General features: G+C 40.7%; 1 protein-coding gene and 1 long non-coding RNA gene across 2 annotated transcripts in view; one reads left to right on the forward strand and one right to left on the reverse strand.

The window, feature by feature from the left end:
* Nucleotides 1–20,769, forward strand: part of MRM3 (mitochondrial rRNA methyltransferase 3) — a 34,385-nt gene extending 13,616 nt beyond the window's left edge. The window contains exons 2-4 of the mRNA XM_077482295.1: nt 881–1,125; nt 5,161–5,328; nt 19,785–20,769. Of these exons, the coding sequence (XP_077338421.1) occupies nt 881–1,125; nt 5,161–5,328; nt 19,785–20,311 (940 nt within the window). The 3' untranslated portion in view covers nt 20,312–20,769. The remainder of the gene's footprint in view (nt 1–880; nt 1,126–5,160; nt 5,329–19,784) is intronic.
* On the reverse strand, nt 147–23,802 carry LOC143983055 (uncharacterized). The gene is made up of 2 exons (XR_013274555.1): nt 23,636–23,802; nt 147–365 (listed from the first exon to the last, which is right to left on the reverse strand). It is a non-coding gene; the product is annotated as an uncharacterized LOC143983055 (long non-coding RNA).
* Nucleotides 23,803–25,587: the final 1,785 nt, after the last annotated feature.

Below are 25,587 nucleotides of genomic sequence, written 5' to 3' on the forward strand. Positions count from 1 at the left end.
ATATGTGATATGTGATCGTCGGTGCCCTGGAAAAGAAAACTGGGTCTCCAGAGTATGTTGCCAACATCCCTTGATTAATGTATAGAGCAAGAAGTACCCTCCAGTGCTTTGGGAATTTATGGGCAAACTATAATAAGTATGTAGTATTTAAAACATTGAAATAAGTTTATTAAAGTATTAAAAACATATTGGTGCAAACATCACCATAGAAATACATAATACATGATACAGGTCATTATACCAAGCTCATAAAGAGCTAATAAAAGTCATGGAGGTTGTTTCTGATAAAGACCAACGCGTTTCGGGAATCTCGAAATGTATACCTTCTTCAGGGCCGTAGAGAAGACCATAAGTTTGGAGACACTCTAAAACAGAACAAAAAACAATTTAAGAATATATACCAGGACATAAAATGCGAACACATATACATTACAACAGCCATGAAGTCATATACGTACCAATGCTGTATCGTATCAAAGCCTGTGTGGCTGCGTGTGGTGTTAACCCTTTTTCGGCCGCTAGCGGGGGTATAAGCCCCACTAGCGGCCGAATAGCGCCGCAAAATTTAGTGTAAAGGGCCACTAAAAATAGCAGCGCTTTCCGCTAACGCACCCACCGCCCCAGTGTGAAAGTGGCCTTCGAATCAGTGCATGTGCACTGCAATCTACTAGTGTAGCTGATTTTAGAACTGTTTTAGAACTGGTGCATGTGTCATATGAGTCATATGAGCCACCAATGCAGGTAAAACATTTGATTTAGAACGGACACATGCTGTCTTTTGGTATACTAATGTAGATAATTTATTTTAGAAATGGCACATGTAATTACCAGATCTTTTTCTATTTATCTAATTTGGGCATTTTTCATTTTTAATATATAGCAAAGTCGTTTCAATTGCAAAATCCAAATCTTTTCGGGATCGTCATGGACAGGTGTTACTGGAAGGCCAGAGGCTGTTGCTGGATGCTTTGGAGTCTGGAGCCATTCTACATACATTATTCTTTAGCAGAGTTGATCAGTTAAAAATGTTCCCTTCCCATGAACTCCAGAAAGCAAACCTTGTCAAAGTGAAATTTGAAGACATCAGTTTGTGGTCTGATGTTGTTACTCCCCAAGGAATCATGGGTAAGTGAAGATGGACAGTTAATCTCAAAGTCCCATGTTATATCTGTATGTCTGTGGTAAAAACTAATGTCATATCTACTTTTACATACTGTCTGAGCAGCTTAGAGCATCACTGAGGCCTGTGGAATAGCTATGTGTCAAAGATCATCTGAAATTATATATATATATATATATATATATATATATATATATATATATATATATATATATATATATATATATATATAATCTACATTCTCACGGTTGCAGCACAGCAGTCACTATTTGGTACTGGCCAAGGTCTCAACAGAAAGCAGTTCTTTTAAAATGTGTACTGTATGACCAGATCTTATTCAAGTGGTATGGTCTGGAACAAGAGCCAAAACCAACACCACTCATTGTCTGGTCCCCAATTAGAAGGAAATAGTTGTGTTGAAGGATGCAGTACCAGATCATTCAAGGTGGACATACAGAATTGTGACTATGCAGATACATAAGTGGTAAGTTGAATTGGAACTGTAGGCAAAACATTTTTTCCCATATTGGAAAGGGTAAGGGAGATTTATAAATCCTGTCAATTTTATTTTTATTTTTTTTGCGATCTGGAGACTTCCCTTCACTTCCTGTCCCAATGCCAAAACAGGAAGTGAGAAGAAATCCCTGTAAATTAAGTGAAACCTTATTAAGGGAAAGGCTATGTCCCTATCGGAAGATTTCCCCTCTATTATTTTTCTGGCGACAGCCCAAAATTTGGAATTTTTTTTTAACTTTTACTCTCAATGACAATGGTAATCAGGACACGTAGAGATGCTGAACCTCCCTAATGGGGGCACAGACAGCAGTGCTACCCGACAGGGGTTCCTCTCCACTCTATCCAAAATTAAAAAAAGTTTTGCCTTTAGTTGTACTTTTAAAGCTCAGCTACAGTCAAAATGTTTTGAAAAGAGCAGAGAAGGTCTGGAACTACTGTCAGGTTGCCATCTGTGTGCTTTTATCGGCAGATTTCCCTTCACATTTTCAATAGAGTGGATATGGGTAAGAACCTCAAAGTGTTTTTCCCAAAGGAGTCCCACACAGAAATAATAATCAAAATTATATTTATGTACTTGACATCCAATCCATTTCTTGTAGTTTATTAGGAGACACAGGAATAAATACACTGTTGGGTTATACTGCTGCCTACAGGGGGATTTGGGCACTGGCAAACAAAAAAAAAACTGTGTCAGCCTGCTTTATCCTTAGCCTGCTCCCAGCGTGACTTGGTTCTGTGGAAATGCAGTACCAAGAGCATGTTCATTAATGCAGAGGGGTGGGACGTTTCCTCCATGAACTACAATTAATGGATTTTATGGTAAGACAAAGATTCTGTTTTGTTTTTTTTCCCCCTCAGCGGCTGCAGAGATCGAGAAATGTCTCACTGCCTGTAATTGGCACTGTGCAGTGCTGACTTCCTGGTGGGCTCTGCACATGCAGGCTGTGAACACGCCTGAGCTCACCCATGGTCTTGATACATTATTGTGAGCGCTGGCTAGAAATGGTGAGCGTTTCGGCTAGAAATGTCAATGTGTAGGAATATGGTTATCCTAAACCGCATATCAAAGTAGCAAACCCGCTCGTAATGGTGTGTGGCAGCCGTGGCCTGGCAGGAGCCCAGGCTGAGGTTGCCATGAACCATTACGAACTGGCTTGCTTTGATGTGCGGCTTGGGATATTCATTCTCCTTCATGGAGACTATCAGGAAAATGACAAAGGGAAAGCCAGTCTTTGTAATGGAGACAGCAGCTGTGAGGTAGATACAAACAGCACAAACTTCATCCATACAGTGGAAGGAGATATCATTCTTATGAATTGGATCCAGACTTATGGATGGAAGCGGGGTCAGTGCAAGAATTTTTTTCTACTTGGGCGAAGGTGCATTTTTGGGTAAAGGTGGGAGCTGGAATGGGAGGGAGGAGCACTGGTGAACCACTTTATAGCGTGGGATCAGCCTTTGTAGGCCAGATGTGTGGTGTTAGTGGTTCTAAAGGCTTTTTACCTTAATACAGTAAGGCAAGAATCCTTCTGGGTGTAGCCTGGATGGAGGAATGATGTCCTCGTTGAGGCGAAAAGCTGAAAATACTTTAAGAAATAAGGTCTGGGCCTCAACACCTTGTCTTTGTGTAAGGGACCAAAAAGGCATTGTTACAGGATAAGGCCACCAGCTCAGATACTCTCCTAGCTGATGTCCCTAATAGGTGGTTTTTGATGAGCCAAAAGAACCAGATTCAAATCACCAGGGAACGTAAAGAAGGAACCACATGAGAGACACCCTGTACAAAAGTCTTAATCAAAGAATAGGAAACTAGCAGTCTTTGAAACCAGCTCTCAAGTGCTGATATTGGAAAAAGCCAGATGTTTATCCAAGCCCATTTGCAGAAAGGCCAAGATCCATTCCACAGGTTAGTATTTCCTGGAATGAAAGCAGGGCAATAAACCAGCCCCTGTAGGTCTGGATGATTTGGAACAGTCCACAGAGCATCTGCCAGGAGTCTGACAAGGTTCGATTACCACATCCATCTGGACTAGTACAGATTTCTAACAATAGCCAGAATGCTCTCCTTCTCAATCCTACACAGCACATGAAGAGGTTTCAGTAGAGGAAAGGCATAATCGAGCTATACACATCCCATGGAGGCGCCAGAGCATTCACTGCTTCTGTAAAGGAATCCCTGTACCTGGAGACAAACCTGGCCAGTTGTTGAACCTCGAGGCCAGGAGGTACACATCCAGTGTTTCCTCCACCCACCTGTGACACAGGTGTTGAAATGCCTCCAGGTGTTGGAACCATTTTCCCAGGTCCATGTTCTGCTGGCTGAGGTAATCTGCAGTCAGTTTGCAATCATAGTTGCAATTTGGCCCATAACATCCTGCATAAGTGTGGGGAGATATTCTTGGAGTAGAGTTGAGGAGGGGCCACACCCAAAGATGGCATAGCTTCAAGCAGATGGCACATATCCAGTTTGTCAGTGTTGGGCCCTTCAGTGCATGCACTTTCAGCTAGCATTGTACTCAATAGTAGATCATGAGCTGGAAACGGGGAAGCAGGACTGTTTCCCATGTGTTTACGATCTGATATGTTGCACTGCAAGGCAGGGACAGTGTAGCTCAGGGTGCATAGCTAGGTGCTAAATACAAACCAGATGCTGGTGCAGGCTAGTTTCAGATGGCCCGAGCTGACCAGGCCATTGTAGGTGGGTATCAGGGATGAGTTGATAAAACCATATGACCCTTCCATTGAGGAGTATCTGCGGGAAGATGCTAACGTTTAAATGGTGGATAAAAGAACAGGCATGTGACTCCACACCTCTTTCACAGTAAACTGATGGAAATGGGGGGTTTCAAATGGCTCTCGATAACCTTGGTAAAAAAGTAGCTGCCAGTGCTCGACCTACTCACAAAAAAAGTCTTAAGTGACAGAGTTACACTTAGGGTTGTACCATGGCTGTGGACCTGGAAAGCGCTCTGCAACTAATGCAGTACTCCCAGGTCTGGAAAGCACCACAATACAGAGGGTAGTGCCTGAAGCTCACATTCCAGACTAGCCTTGTAATTGTCCAGTCCAGTGGGGTTTAGGTACAGCCGATCCAGTTGCATGTGGAGACTAGCTAGCAGCTTGTAGAGGACTCTGGGCTGAAGGAAGACAAACAAAAGATTTAACTTTTCTCAGAGCAAAGAAAATGTGTCATTTTCTTTACACACTAGTAAAAAAACAAAAACATGCTGGATGTTACAAAAGGGGTTATACCAGGCTGAAACTTTTTTTCTGTTTGCCAATGTCCAAAACCACCTGTAGGAGGCAGTATAACTGAATAACCTAAGAATTCCTCTCTCCTGCAATGAATGATAAAGAAACAAAGTTTTCAACTCTCCATTAAAAAAATATATATATAGGCATTGGGCACTAATTTAATGAGGTTTCCACTTCCATTTTAATATTGTAGAAAACTGTTAAAGCCCCTAATATTCACAAGATTTCTGTAGGATTACAGTTAACATATGGAATTTTGTTATCCCTAGGCATTTTTAGAAAACCTGATCACGTAAAGATGAAATTTCCTGAAACACAGCTGAAGAACACATTACCGCTTTCACTCATATGTGACAATATCCGCGACCCTGGAAACCTGGGTACTATACTGAGATCTGCAGCAGGGGCTGGCTGTAATAAAGTTTTGCTCACAAAAGGTAAAGCAGAAGATATGACAATTAATGAATTCACATGACTTCCTGTGTAGTACAGGGATTTTCGTTAGCTGCTTTGCATTTTTTGCCCCAGTTGGATCAGATTAGGCGACCCGTCAAATCTTGTAACGGAAGTGACGTTCTGTCACAGCCATCTTGGTACACCCTGCACTCAGCTGCAGTAAGGCTTCAGTCTGAAGTCGCCAAGTGGACATCTTTTTTACACCCACCAAAGTCTTGCATTTCACACTTATTTTTACCAGTAAACTGAGCTTATATCGTGAAATGCATTATTTAGAAGTCCGGGACACTGTTTTGATGTTGAATTTTAAAAGCAGCGGTCTTGTCAGATTAGCAAATGTGTGAGATCAGCAGGCTTGCCACTGCTTTTAAAATTCAACATCAAAACAGTGTCACAGAGTTCTAAATACTGTATTTCACAATATAAGCTCAGTTTACTGGTAAAAATAAGTGTGAAATGCAAGACTTCAGTGGGTGTAAAAAGATGTCTGCTTGGCGACTTCATACTGTGTGGCCGAGCGCGGGGTGTACCAAGATGGAATCTGATGGGAACACCCTGTTTCAATGTGCTGATCTGCACACATTTTAAAGTGGTTGTAAACCCAAACCACCCCCCCCCCCCCCCCAAAAAAAAACAAACTGTAAGACAAAGACATAATGAGCTAGTATACATAGCATACTAGCTCATTATGAAATACTCGCCTTAGATCGAAGCCCCCGCTACGGTCCCGACACACTGTTCTGCCTGGCGAAATTACTCCCAGAGTTACTTCTGGGTATCGCAAGCTCAGGCGATGTGATTGTCCGGAGCCACGATGACATCACTTCCTGGCACGCCCACGGGAGCCGTCGGTAATGGCGCTTCAGCTGAAGCAATGGCATGAAGGAGCCGTTGCTTCAGTGCGCATGTGTCCATGATGTCGCCACATGCTGATACAGAGGTCATCTCCTAAACCTAGGTTTAGGAGATATCTACAGGTAAGCCTTATTATAGGCTTAGCTGTCGTAAAAAGTGGTTGTAAAGGGTTTACAACCACTTTAATGTATAGTATAGCCTACATAGGCTTAAGAGTGGTAAAGAAATGGGCAACATGTTTTGTGCAACAGCTCAATCAATTCGCAATGTAGGAGTAAATGGAAATCCAAGTACATTTTTGAGAAAATGGTCACTGAGGCATACAAGTTACTCCTGAACAAACAGGTACGTGATTTTGCACTTCTAGGTCTGCGGTGCGCACGTACACCACAGTTGACCTGCAATTAAGCACAGCAGAAGCCAATGGACCCGATGTCCGCCGGGACCCGCCGTTCATTCCTGACAGTGGCAGAACGGCAGTCTGCCCATGTAAACAAGACAGATCACCGTTCTGTTAGTAGGGAAGACAGAGATCCTGTATCTTCCCACTGTTAAAGTATTCCCTACACAGTTAGAAAGCACTCCCTAGGAACACATTTAACTCTTTGATCGCCCCTAATGTTAACCCCTTCCCTGCCAGTGTCAGTACAGTGACTGTGCATATTTTTATCACTGTATTGGTGTCACTTGTTATCCTATGTGTCCTCTGTAATGTCGCAGACCCTAAGTCGCTGACCATTACTATTAAGTAATAAAAATATCCCATAGTTTTGTAGACACTATAACTTTTGAACAAGCCAATCAATATACACTTATTGGGATTTCTTTTTACGAAAAACGTAGTAAAATATATACTGGCCTAAGTTGATGAGAAAAATTTTTTTTTTAATTGTATTTTATTGGATATGTTTTATAACAAAAAGTGAAAAATAGTTGTGCTTTTTTTTTTTTTTTTTTCAAAATTGTCTCCTTTTTTTTTGTCTATAGCGCAAAAAATAAAAACCGCAGAGGTGATCAAATACAACCAAAAGAAAGCTCTATGTGTGTGTGTGGGGGGGGGGAGACTTTTTATTTGGGTACAGCGTCGCCCGACCGTGCAATTGTCTGTCAAAATAACGCAGTGCCGTATCACAAAAAATGGCTGGTCATGAAGGGGGGGAGGGGGGTAAACCTTCGGGAGGGCAAGTGATTAAACTGTACTATATTTATTTAAGCTTTTTTTTTGTTAAATCAACCAGGTTTATTTCGATTCACAGTGCATACATGTTACAGATTACAGTTACAAAAATGCTACAGATCATACAGCTCCTCAGATAACAATTGTATAACCATCTCAAATCGTCAATGTCACATCACGTTTTATGCATGAAATAACTAAAGCCAAAAGGTACCTTGTGTCAGTGGTTTGGGCTACTTCACTACCCAGAGGCCGGAGGATCTACTTGTCATTTTACATTACTATGTATTGTGCATAGACCGGCTATGAACAAGTGCTAGACTCCTGCAGCCACCTGTCCCAAATTTTGTAGTATTTCTCAGGACAACCCCTATTGGTGTATATAAATTTTTTGTAGGGGAGGGTGTTGTTTATTTCTGCTTTCCATTCTGCAATGCTCGGGGGACAAGTCCTCATCCATTTCCGAGCTATTGTCTTTCGCGCTGTGAATAACGTCTCGTGCAGAAATGTCTTCATGTACCTGTCGGTCGAGTCTGGCAAGAGTCCTAAAAGGCACATTTTTGGGTCCAGCGTGGCTGGAGAGCCCATTTCGTCATGGAGGAATCTTACAATCTGTGTCCATAGTCCCTGTACTTTGGGGCATGACCACAGTAAGTGAATGAATGTTCCTGTCTCCCTTCCGCACATTTGGCACAAGGAGGACTGGGAGCCTCTGTACCTGGCAACCCTGAGGGGGGTAAGGTACGCTTGATGGAGTATGTAAATTTGAGTCAGCCTGTCCGACAGTTTTGGGGAAACTGTCTTACAGCATTTCAGAGCTTCCTCCCATTCTATTTAAGCTTTTTAAAAATTTAGAGTACTCCGCAATAAAAGCTACAATGGATATAAAAAGTCTACGCACCCCTGTAAAAATGTCAGGTTTCTGTGATGAAAAAGAATGAGACGGAGATAAATAATTTCAGAACTTTTTCCACCTTTTTAATGTGACCTGTAAACAGTAGAACTCAGTTGAACAACAAACTGAAATCTTTTAGGTGCAGGGAAGTAAATAAAATATGGTTGCATAAGTGTGCACACACCCTTAAACAAATACTTTGTTGAAGCACCATTTTGATTTTATTACAGCACTCAGTCTTTTTGGGTAATCTATCAGCATGGCACATCTTGACTTGGCAATATTTGCCCACTCTTCTTTGCAAAAAACACTCCAAATTTGTCAGATTGTGAGGCCATCTCTTGTGCATAGCCCCCTCGGATCACCCCACAGGTTTTCAATCGAATTCAGGTCGGGCTCTGGCTGGGCCTTTCCAAAACTTTAATCTTCTAGTGAAGCAATTCCTTTGTTGATTTGGATGTATACTTTGGGTCGCTGTCATGCTGAAAGATGAAGTTCCTCTTCATGCTCGGCTTTCTAGCAGAAGCCTGAAGGTTTTGTGCTAATATTGACTGGTATTTGGAACTGTTCATAATTCCCTCTACCTTGACTAAGGCCTCTGTTCCAGCTGAAGAAAAACTGCCTCAAAGCATGATGTTGCCACCACCATGCTTCACTGTGGGTATGGTGTTCTTTTGGTGATGCGCAGTGTTGTTTTTGAGCCAAACATATCTTTTGAAAAGTTCAGCCTTGGTTTCATCACACCATAACACATTTTCCCACATTCTTTTGGGAGACTTCAGATGTGTTTTTGCAAAATTTAGCCGAGCTTGAATGTTTTTCTTGGTAAGAAAAGGCTTCTGTCTTGCCACTCTACCCCATAGCCCAGACATATGAAGAATACGGGAGAATGTCGTCCCATGTACTACATAGCCAGTACTGGCCAGATATTCCTGCAGCTCCTTTAATGTTGCTGTAGGCATCTTGGCAGCCTCCCTGACCTGTTTTCTTCTCGTCTTTTCATCAATTTTGAAGGGATGTTCAGTTTTTGGTAATGTCACTATTGTGCCATATTTTCTTTACTTGATGATGACTGTCTTCACTGTGTTCCATGGTATATCTAATGTCTTGGAAACACTTATGTACCCTTCTCTTGACTGATAACTTTTAACAATGAGATTCCTCTGATGCTTTTGGAAGCTCTCTGAGGCCCATGGGGTTTGCTGTAGGGTGCAACTATGAAAATGTCAGGAAAGACCTACTAGAACAGCTGAACTTTATTTGGGGTTAATCTGAGGCACTTTAAATGATGGCATTTTGGGCCGAATCCCCATCATTGGAAACCAGCCAGCGGTGAGCAAACACCATTTGGCTTGCTATATATTATTTCCTCCAATCCGGCAATGCCGACCCTCCCTGACTACAGGGCTCCTGTAGTACCTTCAGTCCTATCCTGGATGGCTTAGGGGACCATAAAAATGAGCTGGTGATGCCATTCAACTTTATAAAGAATGATTTAGGAGTCCATATGAATGCGTTTCTTAAAAATTCTCCTGATTATTTTATATTTTTTATCTCTAGTAGATTAATCCTCCCTATTAATAATAAGGGAAGTTTTTGCCACGCCTGAACTTTCTGTTTAAAGGAGGTCAGTAAGGATGTCAGGTTAAGGGGCATTTAATCAGCGACGTTTGCCATGACTTTGAATCCTAAATATGTGATTGCCGAAACCCACCGCAATGGCAAGTCTGCATCCGCTACCTCTCTAGCACCTGCGTCTAGTGGCACGATGGATGACTTATTCCAGTTAACCTTCAAACAGTTATTCATAATAAGCAGTGCCGCTGTCAGCTAGTCTCCTGGGTCTTTTAGAAACGGCAACAAGTCATCTGCATAAAGTGCCAGGCCCTTATCAATGGTTCACGCTCAGATTACCTTAACCTCCCCTGATGATTTCAAGGCGACCGCCAGTGGTTCCATCATAAGAGCAAATAGGAAGGGTGATAGAGGGCAACCCTGCCTAGTGACCCTACCCACTGAAAAGAAAGGTGAAGTGTTGATGTGCAACTGAATCGCCATCCTAGGACTACCATAGAGAAGCGAGATCTACTTACAGAAGACAAGATTTTTCATTCAAGGGGGTCCTTACCTGGTTTCAATAATAGAATCATATAGGCATCAAGCATCGATTCAGGCAGCCTTTGCTGTTGCAAGCAGTACTCCAAAAATTTAGTAAGTCTAGGGGCTAACTGATCCACATAAGATTTGTAAAAATCAGCAGGAAACCCGTTGGGCCCGGGGGTCTTGTAAGGTGGAAAGGCAAAAATTGCTGAACCTACCTCCTTGGTTATAATCTTGGTGTCCAGAGCCAGTCGATCTGAATCTGACAAACTGGGGAGAACAAGACCCTCCAAGAGCGTATCCAGGGCTGTTTGATCATAGTTTGGGATGGGTGCGTATAAAGCGGATAAAGAAATCCCTAATGTCAGCCATAATAACAGAAGGATCATTAGCTAGGTCTCCATTCCTACATTTGGTGACAGGAATATTTACAATCTTGCTATAGTCAACTACCAGCATAGATAACCGTGTACCATTTTGATCATCCTCCGAAAATAGAGACTTGGCTCTATGACTAGCCTCCGTGTGTGCCAAGTTATTGAAATGTAAGGAGAGCAGATGCCTTGCCTCTTAACAAGGCGGAATAGGAGGAGTCTGAAGGGTTATCCGCGTTGCCCTCCACACATTCCTTTTCCCTTTCTTGTAGTGAAAGAATCTCAGCATTCTGCTCCACCCGCACCATCTTTATTGCATCCTACACTATCAGAGGGTCCACCGACTCATCATTAGCTATCCAGTATGCGGTAATTGAATCTAAAATACCTGATCATTCTGCAACCAACCAGGAGAACGTTTCCAGCCTCTTGAGCCTTTCCCTGTGGGGAAGGTCAAGGAGAGAGAAAGTGGATTATGATAAAATTTGCCCCCAGCCAAGTATTAAATCCCTTGCATAAATGGCAGCAGAGCTGGGATGCCAAAAGCCAAGTCTATCCTGGCCGAGGAGCGATGTGACTGTGACGGATGCGAGAAGCATCTATTCGTGTGGTTTTTATAACGCCAAAGTTCAGCCCAGTGACCAAGGCCCAGGATAGGAGCTCCACAGACCCTATCCTACCCGGATTGGAGGAGTCCAATGCATCCAGAGTAGCATTGAAGTCCCCCATCAGCAGCAATGGGAGATGGGCATGAGGAGCCAACTTAACAAATGGGTCATACAGTAGTTGAACATTAAATAGGGGTGGTAAGTAAATCTTCACCAGTAACAGCTTATAATGGCAAAAAAACAAGACCACGGCCACAAATCTCCCCCCCCCCCCCGATCAGAGAACACTTGGTGGATAGTGCAGGGAACAGCCTTGCTGATAAGAATAGATACTTCCTTTAGCAATAGTGGAAAATGTAGCATGAAAAGCCCTTTGTATCCAGGGCCTACGCAACGCAAGTATCCTGTTACCATCCAGGTATGTCTCCTGTAGGAAGATATGCGACCTAGATTGCTTAAGATATTGGAACATTGTGGCCTGTTTGAATTTGCTATTTTGCCCCCATACAATCCAAGATACTATTTTAATTGGGTTAGCCATGACAATAGATCTTAAATACTGTATAGCTGGGCCTGAAAGCCCAAGCAAAGACAATGCAACAGTGTGAACTGAATCAAGTGGGCACCGCCACGCTTAATTGGTGCCAAAATACCTGTGAGAGCTGGGAACTGAAGCAACCCCCATACCCCCTCCCCGCCATTATACCAGAACCAAAAAGGGGAAAAAAGAAGAAATCAAAAACAAGGTCCGTATGCAGCTTTAGTCCCAAACATGAACAACAAAAAAAAAGTGCTTGGAAGTTCAGCCGAAGGTGCTCGACAGATCAATTAAATGTTCTTGTGAGTTCCAGAAAGCTCCACTTAAGAGGGTAAGGAGCATTACAGAGCAAATACTGAATGTTATAGAAAAAGGGGCATGAGACTGGATATCTGGCATATGACGTATAGATATAATTATACAAGTGAAGCCGCGCTTATGGGATGGGTCTTGATCAGCAGGAGTATGTATAGGTGTTAATTTATACCTGTAACCTTGTATTTTATGATTTTTTATTGGTTACAATTCTTCTGTCTAATTTTTATTCTATTAGTTTAAAAGGTTTAATAGAAGTTCTCTTCGTTTTATGAGGTTGCTGCCACCCTAATATGCAAAGGCTGCACTAAACAACCTGCATTAATGGAATGGTTCTTGATTATAGATTATTGGCGCTACCTCCAACCAATTAGTTTCATTAACACTCTTTGCTTCCTCAAACCTTTTACGTCTATCACCTTAACGTGTCCCCAGGGGCTGCGTGAATTAAACCCGTGTTCCGTATTTTGTCTCAGCAACACCCCATTTATCCAACACCTCAAACTCAAGCCAAAAAGTGATTACACACCACTTTGTATCACCTCTACTAAGTGAGCTAATGCCACTTATTTTGCATATAGTTTCATTAATATTTAAGAAATTCGGATCAAAAGATATAGATATAAATACGAAAATAAAAAATGATTAATAAAACCTCTACCGTAAAAAAACCTAACCACAAGCAGAAACAAAAAAACAGAAAAAAACCCAGAAAAAAACTTAGTGTTACACAGTGCAAAAACCCTTTCTAATTGGGAAAAAAACTGCCTCCAATTTTCATACAAATTATTTGTGCTAATTATTAGATACACCAGATCTCCCTACATTGGTAAATGTGAAAGGAGGAAGCGAGAGATTTCCTCATACATTGGTATCCAAAATAAAAACAATAAACAAAATTCAAAGAGACAAAAAATGTGAAAAGTCCAATTACATCCAGTGATATATACACCAATCCAAAGGCATGTGAAAATGTGAAAGGGTCAAATGAGACCAGTATATATAAGAAATAAACAGTATATATATCATAAAAATATTTCAGTCCACAGTGAGTCTTCTATAACAGTATCAATGTGCAATTGCGCCTCTTCAGAATACAGGAAAGGTGACTTTCGTGAGAGTGCCTGCGCTTTATTAGTGACTTTCGTGCTTGTTCCCCCTCAAGGATCCCCACTCACCAGATCCATTCACCCCCTAGGGGGTTACACGCCTATAATCTGTATCCTATTTATCCGAAGATTCCACCATCCAGTTGTGTCTTCAACGGGTCCTTCTCAAGGTCTTTTAAAGAGATGCAGATAAGTCCTTATATCCACTAGTGATTCCTCAAATAAAAGAAAATTCCCTCATGGTGTAGTATTTTTGATTATAATTGGGGAAGAGGGGAGAACAGTCTGATATTCTTCTTTAAAGCAGGTATTTTTAGTTATGTAGAAATAGTAGGAGGCTAGTATCCACTTAAAAATACTTTATTACAAAAAAACTTTATACAACACTCTATGCAAGAAAAGGGTTTTTTTATGCAAGATGCAGTCTAACAAACCATGCATCAGCATACACCGTGTATAAATTATGTTATACGGCTCACAAAAATGTAACAACCCTTTTCAGCAAAAAAAGAAGAAACAATATATCTTTAAAATATAAAAAGTAAAAAGAAAAAATGCAAGCCAAAAAATAAATATAAAGCACTGATTCAGGAGTGCAAAAAATATTTATGTACCAAAAATCCACAAGTTATAAAAATAAAAAATAAAGGTAAAAGTCAGAATCACCTACAGCCCTTTCCATATGTTTGCAGAGTAACTGCACTTAGTCCCAAAAAAGCCCTATTCCCCCAGTGTTACAGTCCCCTTGCTAAAGTGGGGTTAAATGGTGGTCTCCTCAGGGGGCCGTTTGCCAGGCTTAATTAGGTTAAGAATGGGGCTACGTAGGTGAAAAAACCAACATAAAAAGAAAAGACCATTAATGTTTAAAAGAATTGAAAAGTTATTGGGCTTGTTTCCACTATCTTCAGCCCAAGTACTCAACTAGCCGGTCCGCCGCAGAACAAGTGACGTGTGTGCGTAATGACGCTGTACGCGTTTCGTCAGAGACGTCCTTCGCTGCCGAGGACGTCTCTGACGAAACGCGTACAGCGTCATTACGCACACACGTCACTTCCGGTGCGCCAGACCCGCTGGAACGCACGCCGCGCGTTCAGGGGAATTGTTCTGCGGCGGACCGGCTAGTTGAGTACTTGGGCTGAAGATAGTGGAAACAAGCCCAATAACTTTTCAATTCTTTTAAACATTAATGGTCTTTTCTTTTTATGTTGGTTTTTTCACCTACGTAGCCCCATTCTTAACCTAATTAAGCCTGGCAAACGGCCCCCTGAGGAGACCACCATTTAACCCCACTTTAGCAAGGGGACTGTAACACTGGGGAAATAGGGCTTTTTTGGGACTAAGTGCAGTTACTCTGCAAACATATGGAAAGGGCTGTAGGTGATTCTGACTTTTACCTTTATTTTTTATTTTTATAACTTGTGGATTTTTGGTACATAAATATTTTTTGCACTCCTGAATCAGTGCTTTATATTTATTTTTTGGCTTGCATTTTTTCTTTTTACTTTTTATATTTTAAAGATATATTGTTTCTTCTTTTTTTGCTGAAAAGGGTTGTTACATTTTTGTGAGCCGTATAACATAATTTATACACGGTGTATGCTGATGCATGGTTTGTTAGACTGCATCTTGCATAAAAAAACCCTTTTCTTGCATAGAGTGTTGTATAAAGTTTTTTTGTAATAAAGTATTTTTAAGTGGATACTAGCCTCCTACTATTTCTACATAACTAAAAATACCTGCTTTAAAGAAGAATATCAGACTGTTCTCCCCTCTTCCCCAATTATAATCAAAAATACTACACCATGAGGGAATTTTCTTTTATTTGAGGAATCACTAGTGGATATAAGGACTTATCTGCATCTCTTTAAAAGACCTTGAGAAGGACCCGTTGAAGACACAACTGGATGGTGGAATCTTCGGATAAATAGGATACAGATTATAGGCGTGTAACCCCCTAGGGGGTGAATGGATCTGGTGAGTGGGGATCCTTGAGGGGGAACAAGCACGAAAGTCACTAATAAAGCGCAGGCACTCTCACGAAAGTCACCTTTCCTGTATTCTGAAGAGGCGCAATTGCACATTGATACTGTTATAGAAGACTCACCGTGGACTGAAATATTTTTATGATATATATACTGTTTATTTCTTATATATACTGGTCTCAAATGACCCTTTCACATTTTCACATGCCTTTGGATTGGTGTATATATCACTGGATGTAATTGGACTTTTCACATTTTTTGTCTCTTTGAATTTTGTTTATTGTTTTTATTTTGGATACCAATGTATGAGGAAATCTCTCGCTTCCTCCTTTCACATTTACCAATGTAGGGAGATCTGGTGTATCTAATAATTAGCACAAATAATTTGTATGAAAATTGGAGGCAGTTTTTTTCCCAATTAGAAAGGGTTTTTGCACTGTGTAACACTAAGTTTTTTTTTTCTGGGTTTTTTTCTGTTTTTTTGTTTCTGCTTGTGGTTAGGTTTTTTTACGGTAGAGGTTTTATTAATCATTTTTTATTCTCGTATTTATATCTATATCTTTTGATCCGAATTTCTTAAATATTAATGAAACTATATGCAAAATAAGTGGCATTAGCTCACTTAGTAGAGGGGATACAAAGTGGTGTGTAATCACTTTTTGGCTTGAGTTTGAGGTGTTGGATAAATGGGGTGTTGCTGAGACAAAATACGGAACACGGGTTTAATTCACGCAGCCCCTGGGGACACGTTAAGGTGATAGACGTAAAAGGTTTGAGGAAGCAAAGAGTGTTAATGAAACTAATTGGTTGGAGGTAGCGCCAATAACCTATAATCAAGAACCATATGACGTATAGATATGACATGTCCTGTCCAATCATGTGCCAACCCCCCCTGCAAGATTTGGCTGCTCAATGAACAGGCCTTTTTTTGCGATACGCCATTGTGTAGTTCTGACAATTGCGCGGCCGTGCAACGCTGTACCCAGACAAAATTGACGTCCTTTTCTTCCCACAAATAGAGATTTATTTTTGTGGTATTTGATCGCCTCTGTGGGTTTTATTTTTTCCACTATATAAACAAAAAGAAGAGCGACAATTTTATAAAAAAAAAACACTTTTTGCGATAATAAATATCCCACATTTTTTAATTAAAAAAGTTAAGGCCGATATGTATTCTTCTACATATTTTTGGTTTGCACAAAAGTTATAGGGTCTACAAAATAGGGGATAGATTTTTGGCATTTTTATTATTATTATTATTATTATTATTATTATTATTATTATTATTTTTTTTTTACTAGTAATGGCAGCAATCTGCAACTTTTATTGGCACTGCAATATTGCGGCAGACAAATTGGACACTTTTGACTAATTTTTGGGACCATTGACAATTATACAGGGATCAGTACAATAAAAATGCACTGATTACTGTATAAATGTCACTGGCAGAGTAGAGGTTAAATATAACAAAGTACAGCGCTAAATACACCTATATGTAGCAATTAGTGTATGTGAAACCAAAAAAATTTAAAAATATTTAAAAAAAATTCAGTAACATAGATTTCTATAGAATTAATCATAGAAATATCCACTAATGACCGCCAAAATCTTGTGTTGTGAATTTTGCAACCCAGAGCTCAGCGGGTCCTGTGACATCAGTGCTCGGGTATACTTATGTAAAATAACAAACGACAAATGGGTGAAATCAATAAATAACAGTGACCAGAGTCCCAATAGTACTGATTATATAAAATGTCCACTGATATCAGTTGAACTCATGTGGTTCAGATATTCCGGCAGTCCAGACTGCAGCAGATCTTATAATCGTCTACAGGATGTTCACTGAAAGACGTAGGTACTCTTACCGGAAAGGATGGACACACATACCATATAGCAATGTGTCATAAAGGCTCAGAAGGGCTCTAATGGCCCAAAAAGACGAATTCCCGGCCAGATGATGTGTCTCCTCAGGGTTAATCATCACTCTCCTCGATCTCCAATTTGGGAACGGTGAATTGGCTATCCGGGGTACAGACCTCCACAGAGCTTAATCTGGAATGGCTCCAAAAAGGCTGACCATAAAGGGGAAAGCACAAAAAGGCACTTCTCATAGTGAAGTTCAACCACTAAACCACATTATTCCTTCTCTGCCTGTCCTCTGCATCATCAGCATTTTCTTCATATCATGTAGCTCGGATAGTTTATTGCTTTGGGAATGGGAGGCATCTTCCACCTCTGAAATCCTGTCCTCAGCTACTGTGAGCCTGCCCTGGATTTTATCCAGATCATGCCAGATCAATATGCACTCGGCGTCTAATCCGTCGATGCTCACCATCACTGCTGCCTTGCTTGCATTGATCGCCTCCAGGATGGCTCTGGTGATCTTGAGCATTTTCCTGCTCAAGAGAGGCAGTCGGGGAATCACCATAGCTAGGGTCCTGTGCTGCAGCTGCGTGTGCCATCCTCCTGGCCTGCTTCTTGTCGCTCTTTTCTGGGTGAGAAGACAAGATGGCGGGGGTGTAGCCTAATTCCAGGCCATGTGTGGAGCAGGTCTGGCACCGACACCTCTGCGCCTGGTGCCCAGACTTGGATGTCTCCTTTCTCATTTCCAGGAGTGTGGCATTATGATCTGGTACCGCTGGTACCGGAAAGCGGACAGGATAGCTCCTAAAATGGATGGATGGATTAGCAAGTGAGATGTGGAGCGCCGGGGGAAACGCGACCTGCCTCGTTCACATCCAGTCATGTTCCCCACAGTTTGTTTTTCAACAGATTTGTACAGTTTATAGATCACATTAAAGGTGGGAAAAGGTCTGAAATTATTTATCTCTCATTTCTTTGCATCACAGAAACCTGACGTTTTAACAGGGGTGTGTAGACTTTTTATAGCCACTATATATGGTTATCATAATATAGAGCAATGTACACCTCTTTCTGTTTTTTTTTAAATAAAGTTTTTTTTAACCTGTGTTTAAATTGAATCATACTAGAGAGGTGAATGTAATAGGTTAATTTTTAAAACTGTCAATGCAGTTAAACATATACAGACTTTCTAATTACGCAGTGATTTTTCTTTGCTCCTGGTTGTGTATGCATGCCATTTAATTTGCAATTGCTTGCTGTGCTCACTCTCCTTGGCAAACAGATTTAGGCTTTGGCATGGTCATTGTGATAATATACAGTAGGGTGGCTGATTAGTCATTAAGTGATACAATAATTCACCTGTTCTAGAGTTTCCCAGAATGCCACAATACCACCTGTGGTTCTGTTGCTGTTCAGAATGAGGTCTTTACAGGCCAGGTGAAACAAATGGCTACAAATATGGATGCATTTGTTGGTACCTTTTTACATCTCATTGAAATGATGCTTCATTACTACTGTACACATATATGCAGCCTCGCAGATGTGGGTCTTTTTCCGTGGGGCCGTATATATGAGTATCTCTTTGTGCTGGGAGCGCACTGCACACCGCGCTCCCAATACAGAGACCGGGCTCTCGCCGAAAGCCCCGGGTTTCGTACTAATGATCGGGACCCAGGAAGCCCAGTTCTGGTCCCCTGATCGCTGTGATAGCCTCAGATTGACTATAACAGTGATCAGTCACACTAAGCCCGTCCCTTTGTTTACTCCCTCTTACATGCATACATACATGTATGTGATTATCGCTTGTGATCATCCAAAAAAAAAAAAAATATATATATATATATATATATATATATATATATATATATATATATATATATATATATATATATATATATATATATAATTATAATTCTTCTTTTTTTTTTTATTCTTTTTTTTTTTTTTTCTGGGCCAGTTTTCCTTTTGATAAAAAGAAAAAGAAATCAGGAGCTATCCATTACCATTTACCACCAAAAGAAAGCCCATTTTGTCCTGGAAAAATAAGGTATAAGCCACCTGGATACACAAAATAGGTGTGATATGTACATATTTACTAAAGACATGTCAAAGTTGCAAAATTGTGCCTAGGCCTTAACATTTGTTTTACCCTTAGACGAGAAGGGATTAAAATATTAGTTTAAATCAAAAGAAAATAGTGATATCTGTTAAATATAGATTAAACAATAATGGATACTTACTACTTTGTACAGATTTTAAGTTATTTAGGGGAAAATTTGTGTCTTTTTTTTTTTTTTTTTTTTTTTTTTTTTGGGGTACCAATAAATGTGTCCATGTCTGCATATAGTGTACTACCAGTACATATGCCTCACCCATTACAAGATGTTGCCTTAAATGCATAAAGGGAACTTTTACTGAGAACATTCATAGGTGGCTGCCATGGTTGAACTCTTTTTGCAAAAGGTTAGTTGCTAAGCTGTTATGACAATACAAAGGTGTCACTTGCCTAACTCCAAAGTATTGAGTCCAGAACAGACAGGCACCTTCAGTAAGTGAACCTATTTTTCTTGGTATGTAATGACATAAGTGTATCTGAAATTATCTCCTATTCCATTTTGTAGGTTGTGTGGATGCGTGGGAACCTAAAGTAATCCGAGCAGGTATGGGAGCTCACTTTCGCTTGCCAATTATAAACAACTTAGAGTGGGACACCGTTAGTAACTACCTCTCTGAGAATACCAAAGTGTTTGTTGGTGATAACTATTGGAAGGCTGTTCCTCATGAGGCTGAGTTTACATCTGGGAAAGCCATTGACTACGGTTGGATCTCCAATGATCCTAGAAGAATCGGTTACGTTGAAGGAGAGGATTATTACTCCTCCAGTGATGAGGAGGATGAAGAAATGCAAGATATTCCCAGAGTACCTATACAACAATACCATGAACCGTGGGCTAGGGGCCCAAGTGCACTTGTGATTGGAGGGGAGACACATGGACTTAGCATAGAGTCACTGCTATTGGCTAAGAATTCGGGAGGAAGGAGGCTGTATATTCCAGTTGTACCTGGCATAGAAAGTTTAAATTCTGCTATGGCAGTTAGTATTCTTTTATTTGAAGGAAGAAGACAACTGCAGCTGGAAAGTTCCTAGCTTGCTTTTCATTACACATATCAAACAATATTTTAGCTCTTGCTACACCATACAGCAAAACATAAAAGTGGACTAGTACTTCACTTTTTTTTTTTTATATATATATTTAAAAAAAAAAATGAAAAAAGTGACTTCCCTATTCTGCATTGTTGCAGTCTCAAACACAGCCTACTTTGCTAGCATGGATGTCAGGAGCTCTGTGATGCAACTGTATAATGTATATTAAAAGCTGCATATGACTACTGTGCATCGAAATAGACATTTTCCATGGAGTCAGATTTTTTTTTTTTTTAAAACCTGCCTATTGGAGATACAGGGGGGGAAAAAAAATCAGGTGTTTAAAAGGGTGTGGTAAAATATAAACTATTGTCTGTAAATGAATAGTTCATTGTGTTTTATGCATTTCAGTTTTGTACTGGTGTTTGCTCATGAATTAAATTATTTCACAATATTACATTCATTACAATATTAAATTTTACATTCATTTCAGCTCATTAAAACATTAGATACAAGAATAGGTGGGGCTTTACTACTATCCTCCAATTAGAAATTTCCATCATCTGTTAGATGACAAATCTTTCACCCTACAGCCCACTACTAATATTAAAAAGCATACCCTGTTGCTTCTGCCAGGAATTCACACTGATGATGTCCTGTGCAGTCTACACTGTATTCTATTACTGGAGGGATCACCAGGAAAAAAAGGAAGGTCCAAAAGGTGTTTTTAATTTTGGTTAGAGGGTTAAACCCTAATATTGTAACTGGGTAATAGAATTACACTACATTCTGTATTAATGGTGCAACCACCAGGTATGTTTTGTAATCTATTACCACAGCAGAGGTAAAATAAAAGCAGCTGCATCCAATCCATTTTTCAGGTAAACAATCCATTTTGAAAGAAAAGTGCAGGATGCTAAAAAAAACTAATGCACATAGCTAGGTGGTTGCAGCACCTATCTGAACTGCAGCTGTCCCCAGCCAACTCTACACTGAACTGTGTGATAAAAGACAGCTGATTGTCCAGTTCTCAGGTTCGCTCTGAGCTTTCACACTGAGGCAGTTTTCAGGCGTTTTAGCGCTAGAAATAGCATCTGAAAACTGCCTCCCATTCATTTCAGTGTGACTTTTCACACTCGGCGGTGCACTTGCAGGATGTTAGGAAAAGTCCTGCAAGCAGCATCTTTGGGGCGGTTGGGGAGCTCTGTATTTAGCACTCCCAAAATGCCCTGCCATTGAAATGAATGAGCAGCACCTGTAAAGTGATTCGAAAGCACCGTACCATGGGAGCTTTTAACTCCTCCTTTGAGGTTAAAAGCGCCCCGCTAGTGGCCAAAATTGCAGCTTAACCATTTGGTGTCCATACTATAGCCAAACGACGGCCACAGCGGGGACCTGAATAGGATGGCCTCCCCTTTGCATGCTCCCGCGAACCCCCTGTGATCACGAGTCACTGAGACTTGGGTGATCACAGATCCGAGTAAGGGGCCATTCCCGGCCCCTTACCACTTGAACAGCTGATCACATGATGTAAACAAAAGCTCAGTAATCTTTTTTTTTTTTTTTTTTTTTTTTCTTCTTCTTCTTCTCTTCACGCTGACAGTGTGAGGAGAAAAAAAAGCTGATCACCTGCTTATGTGCAAGGGAAATTGGTTCCGAAGAGGAAGAGGCAATTCTTCCTCATCTGTGCCCACCAGTACCCCCTGACAGTGCTTACCAGTGCCACCTATCAATGCCCACCAGTGGTGCCAATCAGTGCCACCTATCAATGTAACCTATCAGTGTTCATTATTGCCACCCATCAGCGTACATCAATGAAGGAGAAAAATTGCCTGTTTGATAAATTTTATAACAAAATATAAAAATTTTTTATTTTTTTTGTTTAATTCGTTCTTTTTACATTTTTTTTTAACAAAAAATAAAAACCGCACAGGTGATCAAATACCACCAAAAGAAAGCTCTATTTGTGGGAAAAAAAATAATAAAATTTTCATTAGGGTACAGTGTTTTATGACCGTGCAATTGTCATTCAAAGTGCATCAGCACTGAAAGCTGAAAATTGAACTGGACATCTGTTGTCAGAACAGGCATTTGTGTGCTTATACACACAAATCCCTGTTCCTGCTCTCTTGCACACGAGCGCATTGGCCGGCAGCGATCGTGCCTGCTGACCACAAGCATCAGGTTCCCCACCGTGTTATCGCTTTTTTTTTTTAACTTCTCTTTATTGAATTTTTTTTCTTTGCAGTACAAAACAGGGCCATTGGGGTATACCATGGCCAAACGGTACACATAGCCATGTGCATAACATAGCACGACTAACAGTTTCTAAAAAAACTACACATTCACTGCTCAGGTAACATGTTAGGATCTTGATATGAGATACTGTTTCTTGGGGGACCTTCTCTCGCTTTTAGTTATTGGCCCTTGACGCTATAGGGACATTTGAGAATAAGTGTGGTTGTTTTGATTTCTAGGCTAACGCCTCTGACTATCTGGGGTCTGGACCTCAGCTCTTAGCAGAGCCAGGTAGAGACGGAGGAAATCTATCTGGGTTGATTCCCAGAGGGCTGATCATCTGTTGTGGTTTCCGAGTCTGTCCCCAAATGCCAAACTTTGTCATATTTTTTTGGGGCATCCTCGAGACAGGTACTTTGCATTATAGAGGGGTATCATCGTGTTAAATAATTGCTTCCATGAGGACAGGGTGGAGAGAGTGCTTGACTTCCACTTTAGTACTATGGTTTTCTCACGTAAAAAAGGATACCTATGGGGGTGCGTGTTGCTTTGGCAAATGACAGTTGTTCCACTAGGCCAAGGAGGCAGACCATAATTGTCAGGGGAATGGGAATAGTGGTTAAACTTTGAATAAATTGAGTTACCTCCCACCAATAGTCCTGAATCCATGGGCAATCCCAGAATATACATGTGAAGCCTGCAGGTGTACTAGAGCATCTCCTGCAGCTGGCCGACAAGGCTGGGTATATGTGGTGGAGGCACTGGGGCAGGTTGTAGATCCTGTGTAGGATTTTGAATTGGATCAAGCACACATATAAAATGTGCCCATGTGAAAGATGAACAAATGTAAATAAAATTACAATTTGGATTCAACATCACACTGAGTATTTTAAATGACGAAGATACATAAATCCTGATATATACTGGGGAAAACAAAAGAAGTGTCCCAATGTATAATCCACATATGTTAGATGGTAAAGTTTCAATGAAGATCTTCCCAGCAACAATATGGATGACCACATAAATCAAACCAGGAGTAACAGCTTGTCTGTAGTTACAACAATTCCTAAAAAGGTTGTATACTCTTACCAGAAAGGTTGGACACACCTGTCATATGACAGTGTGTCATAAACGGTTGGAATCCTGACTGGTCTCAATCAGATGTTGTGCATTTAGGTCCTGGTGGTGGGTCATCACTGTATCATCTCAAGTCTCCGCGGTCAGCTGGAACTCCTGATATGGAAAGTGTGTCTCCAAAGTCTAAGAGGTCAAGCACTCACATTTAAAAGATATCCAGGATATGGTAAATCATAAAAATGACCCTCCAAATTGCTGCTCAATATATAAACTAATAAATATCAGGTCCACCTATAAAGGGCAGGGCCAGAACTAAGGTCAAGGTATGTGTGGTGTCAACATATATTGAACACACACTAAGGTGTTTATAATCATCCCCTATAGCTTATTATCTCAAAATATATTACAACGTAAGACATTAGTAGGGATATGTACCAAGTATTATCAAAATACAAGAATATATATAATAATTAATTTATAATGGACAAAATAAATGTACTCAAAAACCTAATGTCCAGTTCTCATATAGTACCTGAGAACTGGACTATGCATCATCCATCAGAGTGAGGATCATCCGGGGAGAGTGATGGGATAGATCATCCATCCTTCAGCTGGTCCAGAGATATAATGTTAAATGCCAGTAATAAGTGATGACACTCCTAGCTCCTCTCATTTGGGGACTGGATACTCATCACTCAAATCACCATAAACTGCCGTTACTTGATCGGCGGCATTGTTATCAATACAAACACATGCCGCTGTATAGATCATTTGGGGTCAGCGGCATGTGTTAATCCCTGTAACCATGGTATCATATTTTATGTCTGTTTTTACCTTGTGATCACTTGCTGTTTTTTATGTCATTTTTTATGACTTTTTCAATAAACCTATTGGTTGCTCTCTGACCTGACTTCCTCGATGTAGATCACGTGACTCCTGACGTCATCAGTCCACGTGATGACAGACAGCGTTCAGCGTGCACAGACCGCTGCAATGATGTGGGCATGGTCACTGCCGGTGTCTCCATGCACCACTTACAAGCCAGCGGAACCAAATCCATCAGTGTGTGGACACAAACAGGATGCCATAATGGCAAAAACACTACAAAAGGATATCATAGAGTGTTATATAATGGGACATATAGCTACCATTACATACAAGAAAGGGAACAAAACAAATAATAGGCAAATAGTGAACTATAAAAATAAATTTTGTGGTGCAAAGTGTATAGAGCACTATAACCATAAACAACATTAAATATGTTCAATAGATATAGTGCTGTATATTATATCAAAAACTGCAACTAAAGCCGCGTACACACGATCAAACATTCCGGTGGAAAATCCGCCCGTGTGTGGGCTCCGGTGGACTTTTTTTTACCCAAAAGTCTGGCGGGCTAAGATTGTAGTTTTGCACATCAATCTGTCCGCCGGACTCGCATTTCGGCGGACAATCCGGCCGTGTGTGCTAGTCCACCATACTTTTGAAATGAACAGACTTTTCCCGCCCAGAGAAAAGTCCACTCATTTTGTGTGCGGCTCCAGGTAGCCATGACCAGTGAAGAAGGCGTCGCTGGTCCCGTCACCTGGTATGGACTTGAAGGGGAATCCCTACTCCGAAAGTCCATATCAGACCCTTATCCGAGCACGCTACCCGGCTGGCCAGGTTTGTCCGCCAGACTAAGTCCACCGGATAGTCTGATATGTGTGTACGCGGCATCAGATAGCATAATCGCTAATTTGATGTATATGTGTGTGTCAAAACAGACACATGCAGATGACATAAACCCTGAATGATATGGAAATTAAAAACCGCAAATGAGATATCAATATAGAAAATATGTATAAAAAGTGTAAAAAATGTATAGGGGAAAGGGGTTGATTTTTCTATTTTTACATTTTAACCACTTGAGACCCGCACTACGTCTATTGACGTCATGGGGTTTCGCTGGTTATATCTAAATG

The sequence above is a fragment of the Lithobates pipiens genome, unplaced genomic scaffold (genome assembly GCF_037356315.1).
Source record: "Lithobates pipiens isolate NorthernLeopardFrog02 unplaced genomic scaffold, aLitPip1_a1.2 Scaffold_16, whole genome shotgun sequence".
NCBI lineage: Eukaryota > Metazoa > Chordata > Amphibia > Anura > Ranidae > Lithobates > Lithobates pipiens.